We start from the raw sequence: 14,550 nt of genomic DNA, 5'->3' as shown, positions 1-14,550 counted from the left end.
TGCCCATGTTTTAGATTTCTTCACCTGGCTCGCCTTCTAGTTCAGTTCGGAGAAGTATTTTTGAAACCCAAATTCAGTAACTCTATCATCATCTTTACGTCGCTTACTGCAAGGACCTTAAGTTGAAGCTGGAGGGGAGAAGCTGCGGAGAACCACTTGAAGTTGCAATATCTCAAATAGCCATACGGTGGCGCGCCACCTTAGTTTCCTCGAGCCGCATAAAGCTCTTCCTTTCTCTTCATAAATATAGGAAGATATAGACTCGTAAGATTAGACCAGTGTTTTTCAAACAATGCTGGCTGGGGAATTCTGGAAGTTGAAGTCCACGCATCTTAAAGTTGCCAAGTTTGAAAAACACTGATTTAGACCTTCAAAGATTAAAAAAGAAACTCACTAGTTTTTCATTTTAAGTAGCAATACAGTTTGAGAGAGGGCGAATTTTCGCCACCGAGTCATCATCAATTTATTCAGTCCTAGCTCCTCAGTGGGGTAACCAGGTTAACCTTTTTCAGAACAATACAGAATCTTGCGCCACCTTAAAGAAAAAAGCCTCCCTTAGCCATCTCAGTCCCAGTTTTGTTGACTTTTGGGTTTCGTCTACGACTCCATCCCAAACTTGTGCCGAGGTTTAGCCCTTCAAGTTTGCCAGCTCTGTGAATCCCCAGCCTTGCTCCTCCCATTTTCTTATCTCTGTGGTTTTCTCGCTTTGCGCTGCGGCGAGGCTAGGACGGTGCGTAGGGGGCGTGTCCTTGTCCGGCCCCGCCCCTTCGTCTGCACGTGGGTAGCAGAGGCGGCCGGGCGGCAGTGCCGAAGCCGCCATGGACGGGCGCGGGCGAGGCGTCTCAGCCGCGGTGGCTGAGGAGGAGGAAGAGGAGGACGAGGAGGGCGGCGCGCTGGAGCTGCTCGCCAGGCGGCAGCGGAAAGAGAAGCGGGAGCTGCAGGGTGAGGGCGGCGGCAGGACCCTAAAGGGCGGGGAGGCTGGCACTTGGCAGCCAAATCCGGGCAGCGGCAGGAGGACCGCAGGGATGGTCTTAAAGCTCGCAGGGAAGACCTGTATCCCGAAGCGAGCAACCGCGCTACGTTGGCACGATATGCTGACCTGGGATTTGCTCCACCCAGTTTTATCAGATTGATATCCTGATTTTTTTCCAAGGCACAGCAGGGTGGCAACTTTTAGTTGGCCGTGGCTGGTCTCCAAAAAATAATAGGGTTGGATCAGGTTAGTATTTGGGATGAGAGATCGTCAGGAAACACGGCAGGGACAAATCACATAATGTTGCCAGCATGATTACATGGGCATGTCAAGCTTGAGCTCAGCTTGAAGGAGACCTTATCTTCTTTTGTCCAGGAGCTCAAGTTGGCGCATGTAGCATTCTCTCTTCAGTGTAGCACCATAGGAACAGGCAGGTAGATTGGACTGAGAGAGCCAGTGGCCCTGGCACCCTGTGGGCTTCCATGGTTGTGGGTGCACTTTGCCTGGGTTCTCCCCAGATCTGCTCAACCACATTAGTCATGATACCTTTCTGGCTAAATTCATAATGTAGCACGCTAAGCTGTAAACTAACTATATGGGTTGAATGCGCACAGCATGGAAAGCTCAGCTGTGATTGGTGTGGCACGGTGTGTCATATGAGCACAGGCACAGAGTTCAGTGCACCAAGACCAACAAGCTTTTGTGTGCTTCGTCCTCTTCATCAGATGCACAAAGTATTGTTGTGAATGAGGAGTGTGCAGGTATGTATATGAGGCCCATGCAGTGGGCTTTGATTTGCCTCAGTGAGGTTCTTCAAATAATCTCATAGCTTTGAGTGCCACTTGCAAAGGCTGGAAGAAGCTTCTGGATGCTTCTGCATGTGGATATCTTGTACAGCATATCTTCCAGCTCTTGCAAGTGTGGATTAAGCCAGCAGTGTGTGGACAAAGCCAAGTGATACGGCTGCTTCACTTGTACCAGCAAAGTGACGTGTTGCTTTGCAAAAATGTTCCGGGAGAGTGTTTCACCAAAGCCTTTGTTGAAGCAAAGGCCTTTCTTGGAGATCTGTACAACGTATGTGTTGTACATGTATATGCACACGTACATGCAAAGTCCAGGGTCAGAAGGAAATGGTGTAGAAAGGATCAAGTTTGGCCATCTGAAACACAGTCGTTGATAATACTAACATTATCCTAGCATTTAATACTTGTAGTAGATAAATGTAACAGGAACAAATGTCTTGATACAAATCTGACACAAGAAAGGGTAATATTCAAAATCCAGTAGAGGGCCTTTCAGCTTTTCTGGGTACTATAAATGAAAGCCATTTTTGGCTATAGGACTCCAAATGAAAATTCCAGTGTGAAATAGTTGAACTCTACTATAAGGTAGGAAATATTTAAATCATGAAATATTAGTAATTGCTTTAAATGTGTTTTGAGTGTTATTTAAAATAGCACCCTAAATCAACTTGACGCTGTCAGAACTGCAAGTATAGTGACTTTATCTTGAGTTACTGTAGCAATATGAAAGGACTAGGATCACAGAATCTCAGGTGGTTGAATCCTCAGTTTTCTTGCATCGTCCCATACAGCTTGCTTCCATTCATGGCAGGGGAAGGAATGATGGTAGTGATACCGCTGCGTTAACTTCCATGCTGTTAACCTAACATGAAAACCTGTCCTGAGTTGCAGGCCTTGCAACAACAACAAGGCAAATCTTTGATATACTATATTTAAAAAGAACTTTTTGCACAACGTGGATTTGGAAATTCTTATGTTTATAAGTATACGGCTTTTCCATGGTAACCATGAGCCAAGCATCTTGCAATATCAAAAAGTATGTAATTTGTATTTTATTCTGTTGATGTAGGCCACTTAGAATCTGTGGGATTGTGGGACTATGAAGTGGGAGGTATGCATGTTCAGTAAATAAATAAATAACCATTTCTATATACACATACACCTCTTAATCTGATAGTTTTTAATATCAATTCCAGGGGAATTACAAAAACATAATCCAAATTCTTGAAAAAGTACAATATTTTATTTAGAACTAGATGTTGCTTCAGTAGCCCTTTGAGTTCAAATAGTCTGTTGATTATGCACCATTAAGTCAGTGTTGACTCTTGGCAACCACATAGATAGATTTTCTCTATAGATGATCTGGAGGACACCAACCTGATCCTTCATGTCTATCAATGGTGCACCCATTGCTGCTATAGTTGAGTCCATCTAACTTGCTGCTGATTGACGTCTTCTCTTTCCTTCCACTTTTTCCAGCACCATAGACTTCTCCAGAGAAGAAGGTCTTCACATAATGTGTCCAAAATATGATCATTTGAACCTGTTCATTTGTACCTTGAATGGGAACTCTTGATTGATTTGTCTGAGTATCCATTTGTTTGTTTTCTTGGCTACCCATGGTATTCTCAGGAATCTTCTCCAATACTAAAGTTCAAAAGTGTCAGTATTCTTTCTGTCCTGCTTCTTCAATGTCCAACTTTTGCTTCTATAGTGTCAACAAGAAAAATAATTGCCTGAACAATTCTGATTTTTGTGAGTATCCCAGCATCTGAATATCTTTTCCAAGGCCTTTATTGCTAGTTTACCAAGCATATTTCTTGCTTGTTGGTTTCTTTGCTGTCGGTAATCAATCATAAAAAGCAGAAGCTATACACAATTTCAGTATCTTTATTGTCAATTCTAAGGTTGGTTGCTGTACCTGTTACCATTAGTTTGGTCTTCTTTATATTTAATCTTAGTCCTATTTTTTCACTGTGCTCCTTTCATTACTAGAGTTTGCACATCATTTGCATTTTCAGCTATCAGAGATGTGTCATCAGCACAGCTCAGTAAATGGATATTTCTTCTTCCAATTTTAAAACAATGCTCATCTTCTTTCAATCTAACTTGCCTCAATATATATTCTGTATTTAGGTTGAATAAATAAGGAGAGAGTATACAGCCTTGTCTCTTTTGCCAACCTGGAGCCAATGTGTTTCACCATGTTCCATCCAGACTGTAGCTTTCTGACCCATGTATATGTTTTGCATTAGGATAATGAGATGTTCTGGGATTCCCATTTTTCTAAGCACATTACCATATACAAGTTGACATGATCAAAATAATCCAAAGCTTTTCAATAATCTATGAATAAATATTGACTTCTTGGTATTCTTTGGCTTTATCAGTTATTCAGAGTGCATCAGCAATAATGTATCTTTTTGGCCTTTTCTAAAGCCAGCTTGAACATCTGGCATCTCCCTTTCCATGTCGGGCTCTAATCTGCATGTGAAATTAAGAATATTGTGTGATAGTTTTCACACACTGTTGAGTCTCATTTCTTTGGTATGTGGCCTAACCTCTTCCAATCTGTGGGCCACTGTGTTGTTTTCAAGTTTTGCTGTCATGGTTTGATTAGAACTTGTAATAATTCTTCTCCTCTTGCTTGCCATATTTCTGTAGCTGTTCCATCAATTCCTATAGCCTTCCAACTTGATAAAGACCAGAGTCCTGATCTAACTTTCTCTTCTAGTATTAGTGGTTCTTATAAGTAATTAATATTTTCTAGGGTATCTTGGATGTTGACATCTCTACTATATAACTTTTCAGTATATTCCATCTATTTTTGTTTTATCTCCTTGGAATCATGTATTATTGGCATTGTTTAACATACCAGTTCAAGGATGGAGACTCCTTCTGAGTTCAGAAATCTTTTGGAAGACTTTCCTTGTTTTTCCATTTCTGTTTCTATCTTCAATGTCTTCACAGATGTTGTCATGATACTTCTTGCCTCTTCCGATGGCTGTGGGAAATTCTTTGTTAAATTCCTTCCTGAGATCTTTGCTTTTCTTGGCTTTAGTTTCTCTTCTCATTCTGCCAATTTCCACCATTTGTTCTGACATCCAGTTTGCTTTCTTCTGTTCCTTGATCTTTGGCAGTTTATTTTTACATTATTTTTACCTTAATAACTTATTTGATTTCATTCCACAGTTTCTCTGGTTTCCTATCAATGAGCTTCAGGACTTCAAAGCAATTCCTGATGTTTTCCTTGAAAATGGTGGGTATATGGCCAAGATCATATCATGGCAACTGGTTGGCTTTCTTCTTCCACTTTAGTTTAATTTAACTTTAACTTAACTGTTAGAGTATGTTTAGTAGCAAAAGCAGTTATTGTAGTCAAAGTCACAGTTTTGTCCTCTCAGGAGAGGTGAAAATGATCCAGATCAGGTCTTGCATGACACACAACTACATGGACTTAGAGTAACACATGTACATTATTCACAAAAAAGGAACTATTTCCCATCAAAACACAGGCACCTCAAACCAATATGCTGAATTGTGTTCTAACTGCATAACTGCAGAGCTACATAATGCAATCTACTGTTAATTATGGGTAAATTTCATTTGATTTTTGAAAATTAGAATTTTGGGTAAGCATGGATTAAATTTCATTTTATGTTTTGAAGCGCATAAGTAGTAAGTGATACAGTAGTAATGATTCTGAAACAATTTTGAAAAGGATGTTTTCTGGAATACATTTTTTGCAGTTTTATTTGGTTTAATATGTATGTGTAAGATAGTATGTTAATTAAACTCAAATCATGAATAGTGACAAGAATAATTTAAGGTACTTTTCATTTGTCTCACCTGTTTTTGCTTCTGCAGCCAAAATCCAAGGAATGAAAAATACTGTTCCAAAGAATGATAAAAAGAGAAGAAAACAGCTGCTGGATGATGTTGCCAGGCTAGAGTCTGAGTTGGAGCAGAAGCACAAAGAGGAACTAAAGAAGTTAAAGGAAACTTTACCTGAACAGAATAAAGTATGCAGAGTTTATTTTTGAGATACCGTGAGCTTGTTGTATTCCTAGGTACTGAAAATGTCTTGTGTATTTTAAGTAAATATTGCTACGGGTTTTTTTTTTATTCATTCTAAAGGCTGTTGTTGTCTTTTGAATTTGTTTGTGATCAGTCTTTTTTCTTAGACGTAAAGCAAATGAATCATCACTGAGAAGTACAGTTTGAGACCTTGCAGTGATTTTGCATAAATTGTAAATGAGTTTGGGGGAATAAGGTAACTTTTGAGGAAGAGTGGTCATACAGCTCTAGAGTTCCTAGATGAAACCTCAAGGTTAGATGGAAGTACCCTGTAGTAAAACAGTTTTTCTCTCGAGCGAAATGGGAATGAGGGAGTTGGATTTAATCATACTGTGTACCTAGGGGCATCCATGGGGAGGGGGGCCAAGATGTCAAAATGCGGAATGCAACCAGTCAGTTGAAGCCCCACCCCTTTTTACACTTGTATGATGTGCGTAATGCCTGTTAAAGAGAGCCAGGGCTTTGATTCCTGGGTTATGCCTGCCATTTTGAGATCATGGACATCCATTTGTATTTGATCTCCAGCCATGCTTCATTTGTGCACCAGCTTGAATTTGTATTCAAACTCTGATGCTACAGGCATACCCTTTCACTATATTTCACTTGCAGGTAGTCCTCGCTTAACAATAATTTGTTCAGCGACTGTTCGAAGTTATGGCAGCCCTGAACAAATGGTACTTACATCCAATCATCAAAGTTACAGCTATTGCAGCGTCCCCATGGTCACATGATCAAAATTCAGGTGCTTGGCTTCCTGCCCACACTTACGATCACAGCCACCCAAACAGCTCATGGGAAGGCCATGCCCATCCCTCTCCAAATCGTGCGCTGCTTTCTCGTGATGTTCGGAAGGCTTCAGAAGCATTGCAAAAAGCATCGTGGAAGGCAGTGCCTGATTTGGAGAAGGGTGCACAGCCTCAGGAAGAAGGCCTGGCACAGCCAGCGCATGCCTCACACAGGGCCAGGCTGGGCACGCCTCATCAGCAGTGGGAGGAAGAAGATGGCGAAGGTCAGCTGGGGGCGGCAGGGCCTGCGGAGTGCAGGGCAGCAGGGGCTTTGCGCTGTGGCCCTGGGGTGGCTGGCCGTGGCACAGGGTTTGAAGTGGCACTCCTTGGTGGCGGTGGTGCAGTGATGGTGGCAGCAGCAGCAGCAGCTGGCTGAGACTGCTGAAGGCCCTGCTGGGATCACCACCGCCGCCGAGGAGTGCTGGTGTGGAGGGCGGCCAAAAGGGCAGAGATGGGGGGAGATAAGCATGTGGGGGGAGTTGAAGAGGAGGCAGTCCCTTACCTTACCAAGGCTCAGGGCTGGGAGGAACCAAGCTGGGAATGGCTTGGATCAGGGTGGGTCCTTGCCTAATGACTGGTGGGATTTGGTTAATGATGGCAACTGGGATTGCCAGAATTTCTGTCGCTATGTGACATTGTGTTTTACGACCGCATCGATTAGCAATAGAAATTTTGGTCCCAATTACTGTTGTAACTCAAGGACTACCTGTATTCATAAGCTTTGTAAATTTCTGCACCTACGTTGTAACTTCTGTTAAAATTGAAGGGCTACGAGAAACTCTTTGTTAAATATTTTAGGTAATTTTTATTTATTATTTAGGAGTATTTGGCAACTCTAAATATTGAGAAACTGGAGCTTGAGAGCAGAGAACAGAGCCAGCCTGCTAGAATATCAAAAGCACAGAAGAGGCGGGTAAGATTATTTCAGTATTAATTCATTAGACTGTGAGTAGGTTTTACAATCAAGTGCAAGGTGTCAGCTTTAATTTGATATCTGTGGGATGATTCTAGAACCTGATTCCAGTCCCAAAGATCAAAGAGGCCATAATCAGAATATTTTGGGTAGAGAGGGATCAGACACACACCTATGCACACCCAACCATCAGCTGTGATGCTATGTGAAACACTGGATTTTCAGAAATACTTTTTTCAGTTTGCAAGCCAAATTACTAATCTTCTGGGAATAAGGGCTGCCTCCTTCCATAGATTGTTCTACAAGACATGGAACTTATGTAGAGACAAAGTAAAGCATGTAATGGTTTCCCCAGATCTATTTACACTGTTTTGCAATTAAAGGGAAAAAATAGCATGCCCAGAAATAAGTAAAATTATGTGCGGTTTTGCCTGGATTTGTCCATCGGAAATAAAGCAGATACTTTTCTGCTGTACAACTGCCTTATCTGAGGGATAGAGCCATGGGGCAAGGATCTACTCTTTCCTATTACTGCTTCCCATTATGCTATCCCTCTTTTTGCTCCAGATGATTTCCCATGCCTCCAGAGCAGCTGTTTGGGTACTCTACAGTCTTTAAGATGAAGGTGAAATTCCTTCACTTCCAGAGGCATAATTCTGCTAAACGCAATTCTGGATCCTGTCAAATGTTTCTGATTTTTTTCATGAAGTAGCAATAAGAGAACCGCTTATAACGGGACCTACAAAATCTGATAATTTAATTTCTACAGCATTCCACTTTGTGCTTTACTGGTGACCAACATGCTAGTTTGCCAAATAAATGCCACTGAATAATAACAGAAGAGAACATTATTACAAAACATATTTAATATAATGCATTATATCATTTAAAAAATCACCTGCACTTCTGGAAATTGTATTTTAAATGCTGTGAAATATTGTTCAGAGATGAATAGCAAAGGACAGAAAACTGCAAAAATCTTCAGGCAAGATAGCTGACACTATCTTTTCATTTGAAGGTCTCTCTTGAAAAGCAGACTTTGTGCAACTGAAATATCTGAAAAAAAGTGTCAGTACAGTCCTGAACATATAATATTATGACTTGGTCTTTTGCTCATTTCATACAATTCTGTTGTCAAACTGAATATAATATAATCTGAGATGGTTAAACTGCGTAGGCTCTGTTAATATGGACTCATGTAAAACTGCAGTGTTTTGCTATGTTCAATCACAGGACAAAAAAGCAGCTCTGGAAAAGGAGAGAGAAGAAAGAATAGCAGAAGCCGAGATAGAAAATTTAACAGGCGCTAGGCACCTTGAAAGTCAGAAACTTGCAAACATTTTAGCCTTAAGGCAATTGGAAATTAAGCAAATCCCATCTGATGGTCATTGCATGTATAGAGCTATTGAAGATCAGCTCAAAGAGCAACAAAACTCGTGGACAGTTTCAACACTTAGAAGTCAGACTGCAGAGTATATGAGAAGTCATGTGGATGACTTTCTACCATTTCTGACAAACCCAAACACAGGAGATTTGTATAGCCAAGGTAAGTAAATGGTTCCTAACCCCCCCCCCCCCCCAAATCAAGAAATGTCAAGTATTACAGAGAACGTTACGTTTCAGTAGACTTCAGATACTTAGCTGTGTTACATAAACTGTAAAGCAGTGTTTTTCAAACTTGGCAACTTTAAGATGTGTGGGCTTCAACTCCCAGAATTCCCCAGCCAGAATACTACTAGCTATTGCAAATATGCAGCCCAGTCTCGTATCTTAATCTATTTATTGATGTTCTTCCTCTCTCTCTCTCTCTCTCACACACACACACACACACGTGCGTGCACAAATGCACAAACATGTATACAAACACAGCATCTTTAAGGTGGAGGAAAATGGATCAATCTGTGTAAAACATGAAAACATTATTTACAGCATTACATAAAAACAGATCTGAGCATGTCTTAACTTTGCACAGAACAAAAAAATAAAAATGATAGTAATAATTATCTCTAGTGGTTTTTCTGAACTACTGTATTTATGGGAAGTAAGGAAACATCTCAGAACATGATAACTACAGTCAGGTCCAGAAATATTGGGACATCAACACAATTCTAACATCCTTGGCTCTATACACCACCACAATGGATTTGGAATGAAACAAACAAAATGTGCTTTAACTGCAGACTGTCAGCTTTAATTTGAGGGTATGTACATCCAACTCAGGTGAACGGTGTAGGAATTACAACAGTTTGCATATGTGCCTCCCACTTGTTAAGGGACCAAAAGTAATGGGACAGAATAATAATCATAAATCAAACTTTCCCTTTTTAATACTTGGTTGCAAATCCGTTGCAGTCAATCACAGCCTGAAGCCTGGAACGCATAGACATCACCAGACGCTGGGTTTCATCCCTGGTGATGCTCTGCCAGGCCTCTACTGCAACTGTCTTCAGTTCCTGCTTGTTCTTGGGGCATTTTCCCTTCAGTTTTGTCTTCAGCAAGTGAAATGCATGCTCAATGGGATTCAGGTCAGGTGATTGACTTGGCCACTGCATAACATTCCACTTCTGTCCCTTCAAAAACTCTTTGGTTGCTTTTGCAGTCTGCTTTGGGTCATTGTCCATCTGTACTGTGAAGCGCCGTCCAATGAGTTCTGCAGCATTTGGCTGAATGTGAGCAGATAATATTGCCCGAAACACTGCAGAATTCATCCTGCTGCTTTTGTCAGCAGTCACATCATCAATAAATACAAGAGAACCAGTTCCATTGGCAGCCATACATGCCCACGCCATGACACTACCACCACCATGCTTCACTGATGAGGTGGTATGCTTAGGATCATGAGCAGTTCCTTTCCTTCTCCATACTCTTCTCTTCCCATCACTCTGGTACAAGTTGGTCTTGGTCTCATCTGTCCATAGGATGTTGTTCCAGAACTGTGAAGGCTTTTTTAGATGTCGTTTGGCAAACTCTAATCTGGCCTTCCTGTTTTTGAGGTTCACCAATGGTTTACATCTTGTGGTGAACCCTCTGTATTCACTCTGGTGAAGTCTTCTTTTGATTGTTGACTTTGACACACATACACCTACCTCCTGGAGAGTGTTCTTGATCTGGCCAACTGTTGTGAAGGGTGTTTTCTTCACCAGGGAAAGGATTCTTCGGTCATCCACCACAGTTGTTTTCCGTTGTCTCCCGGGTCTTTTGGTGTTGCTGAGCTCACCGGTGCGTTCCTTCTTTTGAGAATGTTCCAAACAGTTGTTTTGGCCACGCCTAATGTTCTTGCTATCTCTCTGATGGGTTTGTTTTGTTTCTTCAGCCTAATGATGGCTTGCTTCACTGATAGTGACAGCTCTTTGGATCTCATCTTGAGAGTTGACAGCAACAGATTCCACATGCAAATAGCACACTTGAAATGAACTCTGGGCCTTTTATCTGCACATTGTAATTGGGGTACTGAGGGAATATCACACACCTGGCCATGGAACAGCTGAGAAGCCAATTGTCCCATTACTTTTGGTCCCTTAACAAGTGGGAGGCACATATGCAAACTGTTGTAATTCCTACACCGTTCACCTGAGTTGGATGTACATACCCTCAAATTAAAGCTGACAGTCTGCAGTTAAGGCACATTGTGTTTGTTTCATTCCAAATCCATTGTGGTGGTGTATAGAGCCAAAGATGTTAGAATTGTGTTGATGTCCCAATATTTCTGGACCTGACTGTATATTAATTAGGTGAAATAAAAATTTACTATCATACTTTGACAAATTAAACTTTTCCTTTTTTTCTGTTTCATGTCTTTGTCATAGCATCTAACATTGTCATCCGTTGTGTCTTTTTGGGGGCTGACAGTGCTATATCTTTGGTTTTTCTTATGCTTTGTGTTTTATTTTGCAAGTATTTATATTCTGCAAGCTTCCCTTGCCGTTTTATTTTTTCATGTTTAGGTTATTCCTTTTTTCAATATTTATATTTTTAAAAGCATAATACCTTTTTTCCTGCAGAGGAATTTGAAAAATACTGTTCCGATATAGCAAACACAGCTTCATGGGGTGGTCAGTTAGAAGTAAGTATGACATGCTACACTTTCTTATGAAATGTTTATGATATCATAGGAAAGCTGTATCTAATGGACTGGATTTATATGTCTTCTCCAGAAAACCTGGAGAGGAAGACCTGCTGGAGAAGTCGGTTGCTCACATGTCATTAGATACAGCTTTTAGAATTTTCCAAGGTCTTTAAAAGAAAGCTTTTACATATAGACAATTGTTAGGCAATGGGATTAAAATAAAGAACATTTTTCATATTGTTTCATTGAAACTCTCCTGAAATGGATGTCATGCTTAGATACTTATTTTTGTCGTTTCCTGAAGCTTTTATTGGGCCTGTAGAAATTAATATAGGTAGTCCTTGGTTAACCACGGTAATTGGGACCAGAATTTCCATCGCTATGTGATGTGGTTGTAAAGTGTGACGTCAAGTGACTGCATCGCTTAGCAATGGCAATCCTGCCACTCCCTATTGCAGTGTTGTCCAAACTTGGCCACTTTAAGATGACTGGACTTCAACTCCCAGAATTCCCCAGCCAGCATGGGGAATTCTGGGAGTTGAAGTCCACTCATCTTAAAGTGGCCAGGTTTGGACAACACTGTCTTACACAGTGGTTATTGCTGGGCGGGGGAGGGTGAGAGTGACTTACAGGAGTGACTTGCAGCCTTCCCTGCCAACTTCCCCATTGACTTTGCTTGTGGGAAGCCAGCAGGGAAAGTTACAAATGATCATGTGACCACAGGATGCTGCAACCATCATAAATGCAGGCTGCTTACCAAGCACCCAGATCGCGATCACATGACCATGGGGGTGCTGTGGCATCCAGAACTTAAGGACCACTCATAAGTCTCCTTTTTCAGCACCATCGTAACTTCAAATGGTCGCTGAACAAATGGTCAGTAAGTGAGGACTACCTGTAAGCATTTTTCATGAATGGTTCCCTACTGTAATTTCAATATCAGTTGTGCTGCTATACTTTCAGTAGTCCAGCTGATGTTCAACTAACAGCAATAATAGCAAAAGAACAGTCTTATCTGCTGTCATTTTAATAAGGCAAACTTTATGCATTTGCTGTTCAGACCTTATCAGTATATGAATGGACTAGTGTCTTGAAATTGACACTGTTAATATTTAGATTTTAAGATGTTACATGTACTAAAGATTGCGTCTAGATATGGGTGAGTGGAGTTTTGCTGGTGCTATTGGGACTTTCCTAGTTCCACTCACTATTGCAGATCCATGTGACCCCTGTCACCACCCAAAAGTTGATCCTGAGGAGTTAAGGAGACCTCAGACAACATGATGGGATATAGGGAATTGCAGTTGGAAAATTTAGTGAGGTTGCTTTGCAGATGTGCAAATAATATTCCGTGCACCAGACACAACTCAATCTAAAGATAAAGCTTTCCTTTTAATTAGGAATTTAAGTATATGGAGCCAGAATGATAGAATTATACATCGCATATGCTTTTATAGAAAAATCTTTTGTAGAGAACACTGAAGTGAAAAAGATGAGATTAAAATGTTGTAAATTAAGATGTAATTTTGCTTTACAGCTAAGAGCTTTATCACATATCTTGCAAACACCAATTGAAGTAATTCAGATGGATTCCCCTCCTATTATTGCTGGTGAAGAATATAGTAGGAAACCACTAATACTTGTGTAAGTAAATACTTTAAACATTGAAGTTCAAAATAATTTTTGTTTCGCTGCTATAAATTTGAGTAGTAGTTGAAACGAATTACAGTTAAGAAATGAAGTGCAGATTAATTTTAAGATGAAACCACATAGGGCTATGTGGTTTGGGTATCTTCTCAGGTCCAAGTTGGCACCTTTCTCAGAGCTTAGAAACAAATTCAGAGGTATAATATTGACCTTCAGATTTGTAGGTTGTTTGTGATCCCTATGATCACCAATATCATCTTTTTGATAATATAAAGTAATGAAAGTCAGTATGTTGCTCCCTGTTTTCTTTGAACAACCACCCAAGAATAAAAGTGTCCACTTTCTTATAGAAAATGAATCAGTTTAAGAAAAGAGAATATTAATTAAAGCAAGAACACTAATGTTTCTTAGTTCATGTACTAATGACTTCTGGTGAGAGAGACTGAACTTTCTCATTGTATTTATTAACTTATTCTTAAAATGAACTTTATTTACTTAAAAGATTTGTATGACCACCTATCTTAGAACATAACTCTGGTCAGCCATAGGAATCTTTTGCATAAACAAATAATGTGGTGACTTATATAATGTATGCATGTGCTGTTTTAATTTGGTAGAAATCCTTGTATTTTTCATATATATATATATATATATATATATATGTTTTTCTTTTAGCTATATGAGACACGCGTATGGATTAGGAGAACATTATAATTCTGTAAAAACTCTTTTGGATATGACTGCAGAAAATGAAAGCTAATACGCAGTTCGTCAGAAGACATGAATGATGGCCACAATTTTGCTAAGTGTCTCTATATAGGTCTTAGAAAATGAATTCTCAATTCTTTAATAAGGCATACAGGGTTATACAAACACATATATATGGTATATATGAGATCTGTTGTCAGCACTATTCAATTTAAATCATGTTTTTAAAAATCTTTTCTGACATGTTTCTAATGTATCTCATAATAAATTGTGAATTATATTTCTTTTGTTTGCTTTACATCTTTTATTTTAACAACAAAGCTAGTGTGTGCATGTGCGTGCCTCACACACACACATGCAGTATTGCACTGTGGTTCAGTTGTTATGGACACCAATCATGAAATAATTACAGAGCAACTAACATAAGGATCTGAAATTGTTGAGCTGTTGTGGTAGTACTCAAGATGATTTGTTCTGACTTTTTGAAACTCTTTTACTGAAATCCTCATACTATTTTTATTTTGGGTTGTGGCAGAAGAATACCTGATTCTGAAACACAGAAAACTGCATCTCTAATT

The 14,550-nt window shown here is 40.0% G+C and overlaps 1 protein-coding gene across 1 annotated transcript; it reads left to right on the top strand.

Annotated features, from left to right (window-relative positions):
• The first annotated feature begins 767 nt into the window (after nucleotides 1-767).
• On the top strand, nucleotides 768-14,252 carry OTUD6B (OTU deubiquitinase 6B). The gene is made up of 7 exons (XM_007429998.4): nucleotides 768-942; nucleotides 5,644-5,798; nucleotides 7,459-7,551; nucleotides 8,785-9,097; nucleotides 11,553-11,614; nucleotides 13,155-13,261; nucleotides 13,940-14,252. The coding sequence occupies exons 1-7, from the start codon at nucleotides 819-821 to the stop codon at nucleotides 14,022-14,024; spliced, it is 939 nt and encodes a 312-aa protein (XP_007430060.2). The 5' UTR covers nucleotides 768-818; the 3' UTR covers nucleotides 14,025-14,252.
• Nucleotides 14,253-14,550: the final 298 nt, after the last annotated feature.

The sequence above is a fragment of the Python bivittatus genome, unplaced genomic scaffold, assembly GCF_059951505.1.
Source record: "Python bivittatus isolate LINGU-HERP-01145 unplaced genomic scaffold, Pbiv_v1 ctg000590_np1212, whole genome shotgun sequence".
Classification (NCBI taxonomy): Eukaryota; Metazoa; Chordata; class Lepidosauria; order Squamata; family Pythonidae; genus Python; species Python bivittatus.
The sequence above is the reverse complement of the archived record's forward strand: the minus strand, read 5'-3'. Positions and strand labels throughout refer to the sequence as shown.

Bases quoted from the DNA above. Each gene is read 5' to 3' on its own strand.
- OTUD6B (XM_007429998.4), top strand. From the start codon at position 819: ATGGACGGGCGCGGGCGAGGCGTCTCAGCCGCGGTGGCTGAGGAGGAG. The intron at 9,098-11,552 runs GTAAGTAAATGG...TTTTTCCTGCAG, and splicing joins AGGAGATTTGTATAGCCAAG to AGGAATTTGAAAAATACTGT. The intron at 13,262-13,939 runs GTAAGTAAATAC...TTTTTCTTTTAG, and splicing joins AGGAAACCACTAATACTTGT to CTATATGAGACACGCGTATG.